This window comes from Condylura cristata, unplaced genomic scaffold (genome assembly GCF_000260355.1).
Source record: "Condylura cristata isolate star-nosed mole 26May11 unplaced genomic scaffold, ConCri1.0 scaffold00008, whole genome shotgun sequence".
In the NCBI taxonomy this organism is placed as follows: Eukaryota; Metazoa; Chordata; class Mammalia; order Eulipotyphla; family Talpidae; genus Condylura; species Condylura cristata.
Window position 1 is genome coordinate 25,529,332 of NW_004567109.1, and position 13,730 is coordinate 25,543,061.

Sequence of the window (13,730 nt, forward strand, 5' to 3'; positions counted from 1 at the left end):
TGGGAACTGCTGGACAGCTTTGAGCAGCCACTGCCTGTGCAGGTAGAGCTGGGCGGCCTTGATCAGCAGCAGGACCAGGCTGAGCAGGCAGGCCACTTGCAGGAGCCCAGACATGCTGGCTAGGGAGCGGGAGGGGTTCAGCACAGAGACGCTCATGGTGCAGCAGTGTCTGGGTGGCTGACTGTCCCTGACCACCACGGTCACATCAGTCCTCCTTTGGGGGTGGGATTACTCCGCCTACCTACAGGGAGGGTGGTGGGAGAAGGCAGAGCTCAGATTTCAGCTGCAGAGCATGCCCCTCTGAAATGCTGGGATAATAATAAGGCTTGTCAGTGATAATGTCTCTCCATATTTCCACTTTCCCCACTCCATGAGACTCACCAGTCACTCAGTCAGTACCCTCTATGTGCCAAGCAGTATGTTAGGGGCCCAAGCACTACTATAGGCAAAATCCACATGAAACCTGAATTCAAGAAATCACAGTCTTGTTCACCAAATTTTCAGTAGCTCTGGTCAGTTTTATTATTATCATCATTTCAGAAATGAGAAAGTATCTAGAGAGGGGGCTAGTGATGTAGACAGAGGAAAACAGCTTTGAGGGCCCAGTGGGGATTAGAATCGTCCTTTGTGGGCCCTCCCTGTTGGTGTAACAGGTTAGAATGCAGCACTGCAATCTGGCTGCAGCCGCTTTAGTGTGAGTTCAATCCCCACCCCGGAGGTGACCCACATGGCGTGGCAGACCTCTCCTGACCCGCCCGCTGCTCCCCTCAGCAGTGTACTTCCTTGATCTGTCTTTTCTGCTCCCCACTCTGTCTCTGGTGAATCCTCTCACCACCCCTGCTCCTCTGGCTTGTACTCCAGTTCTGTATGCATAAATAAATAAATCTTAAAAAAAAATTGTCCTTTGTTAGACTCCACCCCGGTCTGTCATGTGCCCAGAGCTGGCCTCATCTACTAAGACATGTGACTGGTTTATGACTCTCCAAGAGCCCTTTGGAAACTGCAACATTATATGTAAGTCAATAAGACTTCATTTAGAATTTGATGTGGGGAAGTATGTCAAATACCCAAAGGTTTCAAACACTCCTTCAAACAGGATCATAGGACATTGTGTAACAATACAAACTAATTACTTAACCACAGTGAGTCAGATTTTAAAGGCAACTACAGAGATTTTTTTGGTTCAGGTAAGATTAAGTTTACTTATCATCATCAAAGACCTTGTGATAAGAACATGATCTTATTTTGATAAAGCACATCTTTGCTTCCTAGGAAGACTATATGAAGGTAAAGAAACCTCCTGGACAATTTGTTATCATAACCAAACCCAAATCCAAGAGAACTTTGCTCTTGAAGCTAGTGAAGGAAAATTTTAAGTTTTAGTTTTACATAAGGACATGAAAGCTTATTTTTCAAATTGTACTGATTTGTCATTTATTTACAACACTATGTAAGTTTTGGGGTACTATTCACATCTCAACATGTGCACATGTATCACTCATCCTCCATCAAAGCTCAGCACCCTCGCACTGGGGCCTCACTCCCCAGGACCTCTATTTCTCCCTCTCCTCTGGTAACCACATATCTTTCAGTCCATAGTTAATTTTGCTATTTGTTTTCTTTGGCTATTTATATTCCACAGATGAGTGAAATTATCTGGTAATTTTCTTTCACTTTCTGGCTTATTTCATTTAGCATACCTTAAGATTAACCACATTGCCCTGAAAGTCAATATTTCAGCTTTTTAAATATCTTAGTAATATTCCATTTAGTAATATATCACAGTTTTTCTGTTCAGCTGTTCATGGTTGATTCCTTGTCTTAGTTACTGTAAATAATTTAAAGATTATTTTTGAAAAAGATTTATTTATTTATTTTTGCATACAGAACTGGGGTATAGGCCAGAGGTGCACCAGAGGATTCACCAGAGAGAGAGTGGGGAGCAGAACAGGCTGACTGATGAAATACACTGCTGAGGGGAGCATTGGGTGGGTCAGGAGAGGTCTGCTGCACCATGTGGGTCACCTCCAGGGCAGGTGGGGTTCAAACTCATGCTGAAGTGGCTTTCGCTTCTTAGTGCTGTGCTTTAACCCACTGTGCCACCAGGGAGGGCCCTTAAAGCTTATTTTTTAAATCCATATAAAAACTACTCAATTTTAGCCAGCTTAATTTCACACAAACTTCCTCTGCTAGGGTTCCTTTTCAACAAATATTTTACGACTTCCCTTTTTATGTTCAAACCTTATCCTATGTCTTTAAGTAACCAGAGTAACTTTAGGGAAAAATCACTTAATTTTCTCGTAAAAAGAATGTTTCTCTATTCTTCACACCTTTCTTGGAAACACACATTTTGCTTTCTTTGCATAGATAGCTGTTTCCCTTACTAAATTTATTACTAGCTTTGATTTTACATGTTAATTAGAAGTCTTAACCCTTAGCAGCCTTTGTTTCTGGTGAAAACCAAAAAGTAAGCAACTTTGGATTATTAAAGCAACATCTTTGTTGTTTGCTTGGCAAACTTTTTAATATGATTCATAACTTCTAGAAATATGTCCTCCCTCACATTTTAATGTGGCACAAGGCATTCTTAGTAACAGGACAAATACATTTAGTTTCTTTATATTAAGAAGTCTAAAGTAACTAAACATATGTGTGGATTCTTCATTATTTTATTTTACTTGGAATGGGGTGTATTTATTTATGTATACATGATCTGGGGTGTATTTATTTTATTTGGAATGACCTACATATGATTTTCATTTAACTTAAAAAATACCTCTATAAATGTTCAGTAATGGACTCGATGGTGTACAAAGTTTTTTCACAGACTTGTAGAGTTATTCAAACATTGAGCTCCTATGCCCAGGATCTCAAAATGTGACCTTACTTGGAGAGGAGGAATCAAGTTAAGGAGGTCACTAGACGGAGTCCTACTCCAATATGATAGGAGTCTCCATAAAAGGGAAATTTGGACACAGAGGTCATCACTCATAAGGATGAGATGAAGTGAAGAGATGTGGATTTGACCTTTTGCCCCAAGTCGGCTGGTTTTGCTATCAAAGACTGTGTGGAAGATGTGATGGTGAGCTTATTTGTTAACTGTGGCTGTGGTTCTTACCAGGGGTGCCATGTGATCTGTGGGGCCCCAGTCATCTCAATGTCTGTTATTGGCAAGGAGTGTACCATCCAGGAGAGGGATAGAGGTGTTTGCAATTTTCACTCTGGGAACACTTAGATTTCTTCCCTGAGTGCAAAAAATATTGGTGGGTAGCCCCTCCTCTTCCCGCTCCCATCAAGCTTCTGTTCATGGCTTGTCTTGAATTCGAGAAGCAAGGCTCTGCTTTCCACGTTGATATGTTCTCTACACCAAGAGTTTCTAAGACAGGAATAATATCACTTTCCACCTTCAGTTTGAGAAGCTGATTATGAAGCTCCCTTCTGAGAGACATTGGCTCCCAGCTGCTGTGAGGGCACTGGTCCCAGGGAAATGTCTGCAGTTGGTGGGGAGATTTCAGAAAAATAAATGAAGACATTTAGCTTGCAATACTTGCCGGGTCCTGCTGGTTCATGTTAGTTTTCTCCTAGGAAGTTGGAAAATTTTTCTGTTTCTATTGTATTAATAAAGCATGTGTTTATTTTCTGATAGTCATTATCCCTAAAAAAAAAAAAAAATGTAAAGAAACACTGAGAAGGTAGTTACTAGCTAAGGACAGAGTCCTGAGACAGAAGCTTTTTTCACTCTGCAGAAGGGAACACATCTTGGGCTCTATCTGCCAGAGTTAAGAAATACTAGATCTGTTGTTCTAACCACCCATTGTGGCATTTTGTCATGGAATCTCTAACAAACTAGAACAATTGCATAACCTTTAAGGCACACCTGTGATTCAGGAGAGATTATTACTTTATCCTGTTATTGAAGAATGAGGAAATTCACATTTTAGTGGCTATGCCCAGGTGAACTCACTTAAACCCAAGCCTGCCAACCCCACAGTATTCTTCTCTAGGGTTTCTCCAGCTCACTGGGTGTCTTTATTATCACATTTCTACTCAGTGTTCTAATTCATTGACTATGTTGGCAAACTTCCATTTAATATCTGTGATCTCTGTGTTAGAGCCAGCAGCCTGGCTCAAAGGAATTATCTCTTCTTCTTCTTCTTTTTTTTTTAAGAACTGTTTATATATGTACACATGATCTGGGGTGTAGGCCAGGGGTGTGGGAGGTAAACAAATCCACCAGACACAGAGTGGGGAGCAGAACATGATCTACTGAAACACACTGCTGAGGGGGAGCAGCAGGGAAACAGGAGAGGTCTGCTGTGCCATGTTGGGCAGTTCCCTGGTCAGGGATTAAACTCATGCTGCTGTGGCTGATAGCTGCACACAGAATTAACCCATTGTACCACCAGGGAGGCCTATCCCTTCTTTTTAAAAAAATGAACACAGTACTCAAAGAAGTTGTGAGTATGTGAGAGTGATTGAGTGAGGTTTGATTATAATACTTGTTGCAACTTACAGATCTAAACCTGAGCATGGCAACTTACAGATCTAAACTCTAAGAAAGAGAAAGGACCAAAGAAATCTGGAGCACAGGGATGTCTCCTGGAGACCACGGGTGGGGATGACCAGCGTGTCCAAGTGGCAGAGGGGAGAGATGGCAGGACTCCGGTCTCATTCTTCCTCTCTGTCCATGCAAGCATGCTCTCACCAAGCGCTTATTGAGAATTAACCTTGTACTGAAGACTTTTCTAGAAACTGGTGAGATAGCCATGAATAAAAAGACAACCCCTGTGTTTTGCAGTCATCTCAGGCCAGATAGGTTTTACTGTCGGTTCTAGCGATCTGAAGAAATTCGAAGCACTTACCATCATTTTCACAGGTTTTAATGGTAAGCAGGGGAAACAAACCAGCAGGGAACAGCAACTTGAATCCTCTGAGAACCTCTAGACGTACTTTCTCTGGCATTTTCTCATGGTCTCCTCTCATGATTGTGACTGGTCCTCTTGTAGCTGTACCTTCCCTGAGTAATGGACCCCTTATATCCCTGGTCTCTAGGCTCCAGTGTGCACACTTGCCCATGCGCACACACCATGCTCAGGTGTCTGTGATCAGGCACCCATGCCCCACACCCACATGCTCTCTATGTTAATAAGAGCAAGTTCACAGGTGGTAGCTACAGACACCAATGGCATAAAAGCCCGGCCAACTTCATTTACCCTATACCCTGTTCCTCTGGAGCTGGCCCAAATGAGGGTCTTGGATGGGCTCATTACCGTTCTAGTGCATGCCATATCTGAGTGGTGCCCCAGGATCCCATTCTGGAATCTGATTGCAATATCATGGTCAAGATGTCCACTCGCTGGACTCAACGGTGGCTGGGGTTGAACAGGACTTTCAAAGCCCATCCTTCTGGAAGGTAGAGATCTCAGAGTAGATAAGCTGGGCAGGCATCCCCAAATATTTGCATGACAGTGAATGAGCAACTACATCAAAGAGCAGATGAGTAGATGGATTCACTGTTCATTTGACAACTACATATTGAAAGTTTGCTTAGGCTTAATTTTCATCCTAGTTGGGGGGAGATTCAACAATGACCAACAGACATGCCTTTTACCATACAGCCTATGTTCTAGTGGAGATGGGATTGGGGCAGCCCATGCCCCCGATACGAGGAGTGTCCTGTATGATAAGCTTAGGAGGCTGCTGAGGGCTTTCAGGTCCACCACTGGGGCTGGGCTTTTCTGATTCAATGCTAGGACTGACCATGGAGTCCCTTACCACTCCAGTTATGTTCCCTGGTCTTCTAGTTTCCCATCAGGCTGGCCCAGCAGGAACCTGAGCAACCTTGTCTCAACATATAGGGTGTCTCCTATTTGCTTGAATGGTGCCCAAGCCAGTCAACTATCTGCAAACATTCTTCTAGTGCACTGTCACTGATTAAACCAAATTACATCTGGCATTTTAATTCCTGACTGTCAATAATAGAGGTGTTGAAAAGTAAAAATCTTAGTATTATAAAAGCTGAAAATATTTTGTTCTGATATTTTGAGAGGTTGAGCTGATTAGCACTATATGTAATATAATGTAAAAATATTTTTTACAGAACATGGTGTCTAAATACTATCCAGCAGCCATCAGTGAGTGTAGTGGGACTCTCCATGGAGATTCTTTTAGTGGTTCCATTTTAGTCAACCTACTAGTTTAGGAATGTGCAAACTGCATCTAATAAAAGGTTAAAACATCTCAAAACCAAAATCATCTGGATATCGCTAGCACAAAGATTTGCATGAACAAAATGGGCTTGGATTGTTTCTCTGTGACTGATTTTAACAGCCCCATCTTCAGTGAACTCTGCTGAGAAGGACCGTTCTCTTCTGAGAACATTGGCCTCCCTCCTCAGCCTCAAGCCCCATACTTAGAGCAAGGTTGCTGTGTGGGTCACCGTGCACCTGCCCAGCCGCAAGCTGCTCCTGCTGCCCTTCCTCAGACACTCACTCCGACGGGGTTAAGCATCTGGCTGGGCCAGGCTCCTGGTGGGAACTGAGATGCAGGGACGGAGTGACAGACACAGCCTGTAGAGCTCATGGCCAGAGCCCAGTGGGAAGCAGACTTGTGTCATATCACAAATCAAATATCAGTGCTCCTTGCTAGAGGCTTTCCCGGGGACTGGCTCTTTATGTTTATCTGGAAACAGCAAACTGTAAGCCCTCAAAGTACACACAGGGATGGTTGTGGGTGAAACAAAAAGTATTAATTCAGGGCCCTCCCTGGTGGTGCTATGGATTGGATTGCTGCACTGCGAAGCTAAGCGAAGCCAAGCGGCTTCAGTGAGAGTTCAGTCACCCTGGAGGTGACCCACATGGCGCAGCAGACCTTCTCCCCTCAGCAGTGTACTTTGTCAGTCGATCTGCCTGTTGCGCTTCCCACTGTTTCTGGTGAATCCTCTTGCTGCCCCTGCACCTCTGGCTTACCTCATTTCTGTATGCATAAATACATAAATATTTTTTAAGAAAAGTATTCAAATTCCCTTCTTATTATGTTTTACTTGTTTATTATTCTGGTCTTCTACCAAATGACAAAAGGCTGGGCAATGTGAGTCTCCATGTGTGTCAAGCCAAAAGCTTGACAGAGTCTGCACATATTAAATCCTCAAGAAGAATTGTCAAATGAATGAACGGTGAAATGGAGGTCTTGCATAACAGCCTGATATTATCTTTCTAGAGAAAAAAAACTATTAAACGACTTTTTCTACCTTCCTTTTCAGATAGTCATTGGCTGGTACCAAATAGAAGCAGGTTAATTGGGTTGGTCTTGTTGAGCTGACACAGATACAATGACAGGGTGACGGACTAAAACTAATGTCAGTGGGGCAGTGACAGGACCAGTTCCAGTGATGTTAGACCAGGTCTGGCTGGGGGAGAAGTGAAGGGGGAAAAAGGGGTGCAGCAAGGGCCTCTCAGTCAACCTACCTTCATTGCCTGAGCACTTGTGAATAGACGGGTAGCGATGGCTTCCTGAAACTCCAGGCTTTTCTCCATTCCAGACCAGTAGGCAGGGAGCCTGGAAAACATGGTGTCCATACCCTCTAGTTGTCTGGTCTAACCTACTCAGGTTTATACAGGCCTTGACTTCTTGAAAATCTACTAGCTGGAGGATGCCAGTTCTGTGAAAGACTCATGAGAGAAAGCATCTTCTTAAGCAAGAGATGAATGCACCTGGGTCCGGGCTGCTGCGGTCCATCCTAGTTATCAGCACACCTCCTCTGGGGCTCTTCCAGCCCCCATGTGACCTTCTCTTTCTCTTCTGCAGATGCCAATGTCTCAGTGGCTCTGATTTATTCCTGCAGTGGACTGGTGAGTAGGCACCTGCCCCTTCCCACCCTGATTTTTGGAGCTGGGTGACCAGGAGACTTTTTGCCTTGTCCCTCTCCCTGTCCTGGCTCAGTTATTCTATCAAATGGACTGTCTGGCCTTCATGTGCTCATCATAATCTCTGTGCTCAATGGGCAGGAGTAGGCATCTGAGCTCTGAGCTACCTGGGACACTGCAATCAGGAACCTCTACCTGCAGGGTCATCTTTTCCCCTGGAAAGCATTTCTTCGATTGGTTCTTCTCTCTGGTAAGATCCTGAAAATATAGGTGGGTTTTTTTGTTTGTTTGTTTTGGTATTAGAATGTTTCTAAAGATGAGTTTTCTGCATTGGCTCTGGGTTCTGGTATTGGTTCTCTAAATCACTTATTGGAGAGGCAGTGAAAACTCTAGGCCAAGGTAAAGAAGATACTGATAATCCAGGGCCTGATGTGAAATAGAGATGCCCAGAACATGACCATTGTACACTAAGTCAAATAATTAAGGGCAAGATTCTGATTAACTCATATTTGATACTTCAGGGAATTTTAGTCAAATTGGGAGTACAACAAAATACATACTTGCTCCTAGCTGTATTTGAAATGGGGTAATGAAGAATGAGATTAAAGATTCAATTTTCCTCAAACTATAAATGAATATCCTATATGATTCTATTTGTTCCCTGATGTAAACTAATGTCCTATAGTCACCAAACTAAGATTGGGCTAAGATTCTGAAAATGTGATATAAAATGTCATTCCAAAACTGGAATTGGGTTACGTAGGAAGATTCCAATAAAGTTGGAAACATCAAACCCCCCAATCTGCTCTGCTTTCTTGGTGAGTTGCTCATTTAATTTGAAGGTAACTTTGGTTAAGGGTGTGTGTGTGAGATTTTTGGGATCCTCTGTATCCCCTTCACACAGAACACACAATATGTTAATAAAGCGTTTATTGTGCAGGGCCAGGGAGGAGGGTAACATCCTCCAGGCCTGTTTCATTGTCTCCAGGGAGCTTTGTGCCCTACAGTGATGCACAGGGGCTTGGCATGTGTGGGACTATAGTCAAAGCTTCATGTTAGATGACGTGGAGTTGAAGGGGAAGTATGTGGAAGCCAGGTCACCAGGGAGATTATGGAGTTTATTCTTATGTGTCAGCATGGGTGGGGTGTGGAGCCAGGTAAGAATTTTATTTAAAGAATGGTCTAAATGCTTGTATTTGGAGATAGTTCACATCTACAATCAGTTGATTTAAGAAAAGCAGATTTCCTTGGTCATATGGGAGCAGCTAATGCTATCACTGAAAGACATTAAGAGTAAAATTCTAGAAATTGGAAAACACAGAAACATATTTTCCCTTAGAGATCCCAAAACATCTAGGTGAGGCCCAGCATAACCTACTTCCAACTACAGATTTTCAAGTGTTAAGATCATAAACTCTTGTTGTTGTAAACCATAAAGTTGTGGAAACTTGCTAAAGCAGCAGGAGGAAATTAACGGATTTTCGGATAATAGGATAGAAAACAACAAATCCAGGGAAAGCACTGACAAGTTGAAGGACAGAGAAAATGTCAAGATGACAGTCTGAGTCATATAGGAGGATGGAGACAGGTGGACAGAAAACAGGAATCTACAGCAAGGTTGGGGATGTGGAAAGTTAAGTTTTCATTGGTGAGTCTGCAAATAGGGTGTTGCAGGTGGGCACACAGAAGCAGGATATGGCCAGAGGCAGGAGCAGATGAAAGCAAGCTGGAACCCCGGCAGGAGGCCCTCACACTAGGCCACATCCATGTGGTTACTGCAGCTTTTTGAGGCGCAGGTGGATTCCATTGCTTGACATCAGCACAACTTTTGCATTGGGAATGGGGACCCTGGAGGGCTCCGGCGCCAGCTCAAAGCGGAGCAGAGTCAGGGCCACGGCCACCTTCATCTCGTTCATGGCAAACTGCTTCCCGATGCAGTTCCTGGGCGAGGATGGAAAATGAAATGGGATGCAAAGCCAGCCCGACACTGAGTCAAGGGGGACTGGCCACTGAGCGCTGGCCGGGAGTGGGCATTCACGGTCCCCTTCAGTGACATCTAGCCCCAACCTCATCCTTAGGGTCACACACTCTACCCCTACGGAGTCCCCACTCTGCCCTGACAGTGACGAGGGTCTGGCCCTCCTCCTGGGTCACCCTCGTCCACCTGTGCTCTCGGCTCACGAGGACCTGTCAGGGCGGCCAGTGCTCCAAGCCACAGTCAGGTCAGCTGAGCCACAAAAGCAGCCAATGACGCGACTGCTCGCCCTGCACAAGCCGTGCCTGGCGTCACTGTTGGAGGGCATGATGGGGAGGGGCGGGACACACACTCAAGCCACACATCTAGGAGGACTCAAGGGAACCCTGGCCCTCCCAGTGTAGACAGAATGGGGCTGTGTAGAGAGGTCAGCTGCTGAGTGGGAACCAACGCCACATGCCCCATGACCTGCAACCAGTCGGACCCTCTGCTACTCCCCCTTGTCAGTCCCTCAGTGAACTACTCTGCAGCTCCTGGCTCTACTGCAAGGATGTCCTTTTGCTATTCCATTTTTTCCCACCTGGCACATCTGTCTCAACCCCAGCCCTCTCTCTAAACTGGACCCAGGGCCCAGTCAGACCCTCTTGTGTCCTCCTGATAGGTAGGTCATGTCGCAGTGACTCGGTGGACATCAAAGCCGCTCTGGTTGTTCCCTAACACACCTCTTACCTATCCTGGCTCGGGGCATGTTCAAACTCATTGAAAACAAGCTAATACCAGGACATCACCTCAGAGAGCATACTGATGGGGGAGTTCCTATGGGAAATCATCCAGTGACCCTCCATCCCCTAAGCACAGGCTGCCCACCTGGACCCTCCTGAGAAGGGCAGGAAAGCGTGGCTGTGCCGGGTAGCTCCAGGAGCAAACCGGGACGGGTCAAACACCTGCAGGGAGAGTAACAGGGTCAGGCCAGGAAGGGCAGCCCCTCCTTCCCGGGGGTGAAAGTGGCCTCGGGGCGGGGGTGCAGCCTGAGAGGCTGTGAACAGGAGAGGCCCCCACACGCTGTGGCTGACCTACCTCAGGGTTTGGCCACACGTCGGGGTTGTGGTGCAGCCCATAAATGGTGAATGACACAATGATTCCTGTAGGGCAGGGAGGAGAGAAATATGAGACCCCTGGGGTGCCCCGGTCCCCCACCCAGAGGGGCACCTGCATTAGCAAAAGCCCAGGCGGACATGATGGGTGTGAAATGATCCTGTGCCAAGACAGGTGGGTGGACATGACTCAGTCCTGTGCAGTAGGGAGAGAGAGTGGCCCAGGAGGGGATGCTCAGAGCTGGACGCTTCCCTAGGCAGCAACTTCAGCCACAACTCACATTATTCCCGCCCCTTTGAGAGCATTCAGTTCCCACCACCACCCTCAGGAAGGGCCTCATGGCCAAGGCTCTCGTGAGGCACCGGAGCCTCACAGGATGAAGGACTTGCGGCCAGGACGTGCAGGACAGGGTCAGCCCTGGAGGGCGAGGCCAGGGGAGCTGGCCAGCACAGCAGGGCTCTCAGGTCTGTCTTCCTCGGCATTCACCCCATGTCTGCCGACCCTGCACTCATGTCGGGGCCCCCAATCTCCCCAACGGGCCTGGAGTCGCAAGCGGGGAACCACAGTTCTCTTAGCTGCTAGTGAATTTTGGTCAGTTCTATCTTAACAAATTATAATGTAAATGTAAATTCCATAGGCTGGATTAGTTTTTTTCTGAGACAACAACTGTGCAAACATTTCATACATCTCCTCAACTAAGTCTGTCAATAATCACACTGGGTAAACAAGACCTTGGGCAGGTAACTACTTGAAAATCTACATTTTTCTTCTCTCTCTGACCCCGGAGTGTGCTGAGGGAGTGAAGTGGCCATGTTACCCTCAGGTAAGGAGCGTCCATCAGGGAAGGTGATGGGCTTGCTGAGCTCCCTGCTAAACCCCGGCACCGGCGGGTAGAGTCTCAGCGACTCCTTAATGCACATGGTGGTGTAGGGCATCTTGTCCAGGTGGTCCCTGAAAGAGAAGCATCCTCAGATTTGGGCAGAGCCCGGCCCTGGGGCCTTCTCTCCTCCGTGGGCAGGGCCGGCCACCCCCGGAGCACTCACCAGCTGAGGGAGGCGCCATCCCCCAGGAGGCTCTGCAGCTCCTCCCTGCACCGGTGCTGGTGCTCAGGGTGGGCGGCCAGCGCATAGAGGATCCAGGAGATGCCGCTGGCCGTGGTGTCGTGGCCCTCGAACATGAACGTGTCCACCTCTGCCCGGAGGTCCGCGTCCGACAAGCTGTCCCCATTCTCCATCTGGAGAAGGCCAGGGGACACTGGGGGCTTGGGCCTTCCCGGGGCCGCCTGGGCAAAGCCGAGACCCTCCGCGCACTCACTCTGGCACGGAGCAGGATGTCCAGGAAATCCAGGTGCCTCTTCCCGCTGATCTTTTCCAGTTCTCCCTCCTTCTGCAGGTGAGCCTTCCTCTCCCGGATCACTCGGTCTGTGCAGAACAGTCTCATCCAGCCATCTCCACTGGGCGTCACCCCTGAGTGAGCCTGCCACCTGCCATCTCAGCCTTGTCCCTGCACCAGGAGTGTACCCAGCACTGGCATACTAAGGGGCATCAGGTAGGTCCTGGTGAAGGGTCAGGGCCAGGCCCTCTGATGAGCCTGATGAGGGAGGGGAGCAGCCCAGGAGCTGGAACCAACCTGTGTGCTCATGGGCCACCTCGCAGGCCTGGTGGAACTTGCGACCTTCTGGGGTCATGCCATAGACGGTGTCATTCTGGTGGAAAACGTTCCTCGCTCGGGAAAAGAACAGGTTCTTTATGTTGTCAATGGCCTGGATGTAGGACTGGGAGCTCCTGAGGGGAGGAGGCAGAAGAGACTGGAGAGGAGCACCCTCACCTGGAGGTGGGCGGGGTTCTGCAGGGGGTCTCCTCAGCCAATGGGGCCAGTGACAAAGACACATGTCATTTCTGTGTCCAGCTTTGTCACCCTGGACCTCACACGTCCTGGGCTGGGCTGGAGTTTCCCCTGCTGTGTCCCAAGCATCAGGGTCTCATTTTCTGCCCACTGGACCCCCGTAGTCTGAACTGCCTGCCTGGCAGCGGAGGCCACACCAGTCAGTGAGAATAAGGCCACATTGGAGGATTTGCACTGACCTGTCCGTCTGCACGCTGCCCTGGTGGCTGAAGGCGCACTTCATGAGGGAGTCCAGGGTCATCAAGGAGACGGGCTCGAAGATGTCAAGTGGGTTCTGGTCACTGAGCTGTTGTTGCCATTTGTCCTGTGGGGGCAGGAGACAAGGACCCTCCACATGGGACAGAGGCCTCTGCACGGGCTGGGCTCGGCCAGTCTCTAAATATTCACATGGGTTTCCTCACTTTCTAAGCCAGGTTTTTCTTTTAAATATATTTTGAATGTAAGTGTGTTAATGTGATGGCTGTTTAGTAAGAGACATTCATTAGATAATTAAACACTATTGCCCATGATTTTCTGACTTTGTAGTAAACTTAAGGACCAAGCTATAAATATAATGCATTTTACATGACAGAATACTCCTCTCTGCAGGACAAAGGGGAATATTGTCTGACCTGAGTGATGCAGAGTCCAAACAAGTAACAAGGGCAAGAAACAGCTAGGGGCCAGCCCCGGTGGGACATGGGGCTTCAGTTCCGTTAGTCATGAAATGTCTGTTGAGCTTAGGCGGCTCACGGCCCCAGCGACGTGAGGCGGGACCAGACCCAGCCCTAGGTGCAGACGGGTCTCCGCCTCCCCAGAGGAGGGGGGCGTCCAGGCCTTGGGGGCTCCGAGGCCCGGCCAGCGCAGAGGCCCGGCCTTCTGGGGTGTGCGCCTGCACCGACGCTGCCCAC

General features: G+C 47.6%; 1 protein-coding gene and 1 pseudogene across 1 annotated transcript in view; both read right to left on the reverse strand.

Moving 5' to 3' along the window:
• The window catches only part of LOC101628688, a 10,008-nt pseudogene extending 9,852 nt beyond the window's left edge, over window positions 1–156 (reverse strand).
• Window positions 157–8,964: 8,808 nt separating this feature from the next.
• The window catches only part of LOC101628609 (cytochrome P450 4A6-like), a 12,210-nt gene continuing 7,444 nt past the window's right edge, over window positions 8,965–13,730 (reverse strand). Inside the window, exons 5-12 of the mRNA XM_004678972.2 lie at window positions 13,020–13,144; window positions 12,565–12,719; window positions 12,250–12,356; window positions 11,979–12,169; window positions 11,753–11,886; window positions 10,918–10,982; window positions 10,708–10,784; window positions 8,965–9,806 (exon numbers count right to left, since the gene is read on the reverse strand). Of these exons, the coding sequence (XP_004679029.1) occupies window positions 9,638–9,806; window positions 10,708–10,784; window positions 10,918–10,982; window positions 11,753–11,886; window positions 11,979–12,169; window positions 12,250–12,356; window positions 12,565–12,719; window positions 13,020–13,144 (1,023 nt within the window). The 3' untranslated portion in view covers window positions 8,965–9,637. The remainder of the gene's footprint in view (window positions 9,807–10,707; window positions 10,785–10,917; window positions 10,983–11,752; window positions 11,887–11,978; window positions 12,170–12,249; window positions 12,357–12,564; window positions 12,720–13,019; window positions 13,145–13,730) is intronic.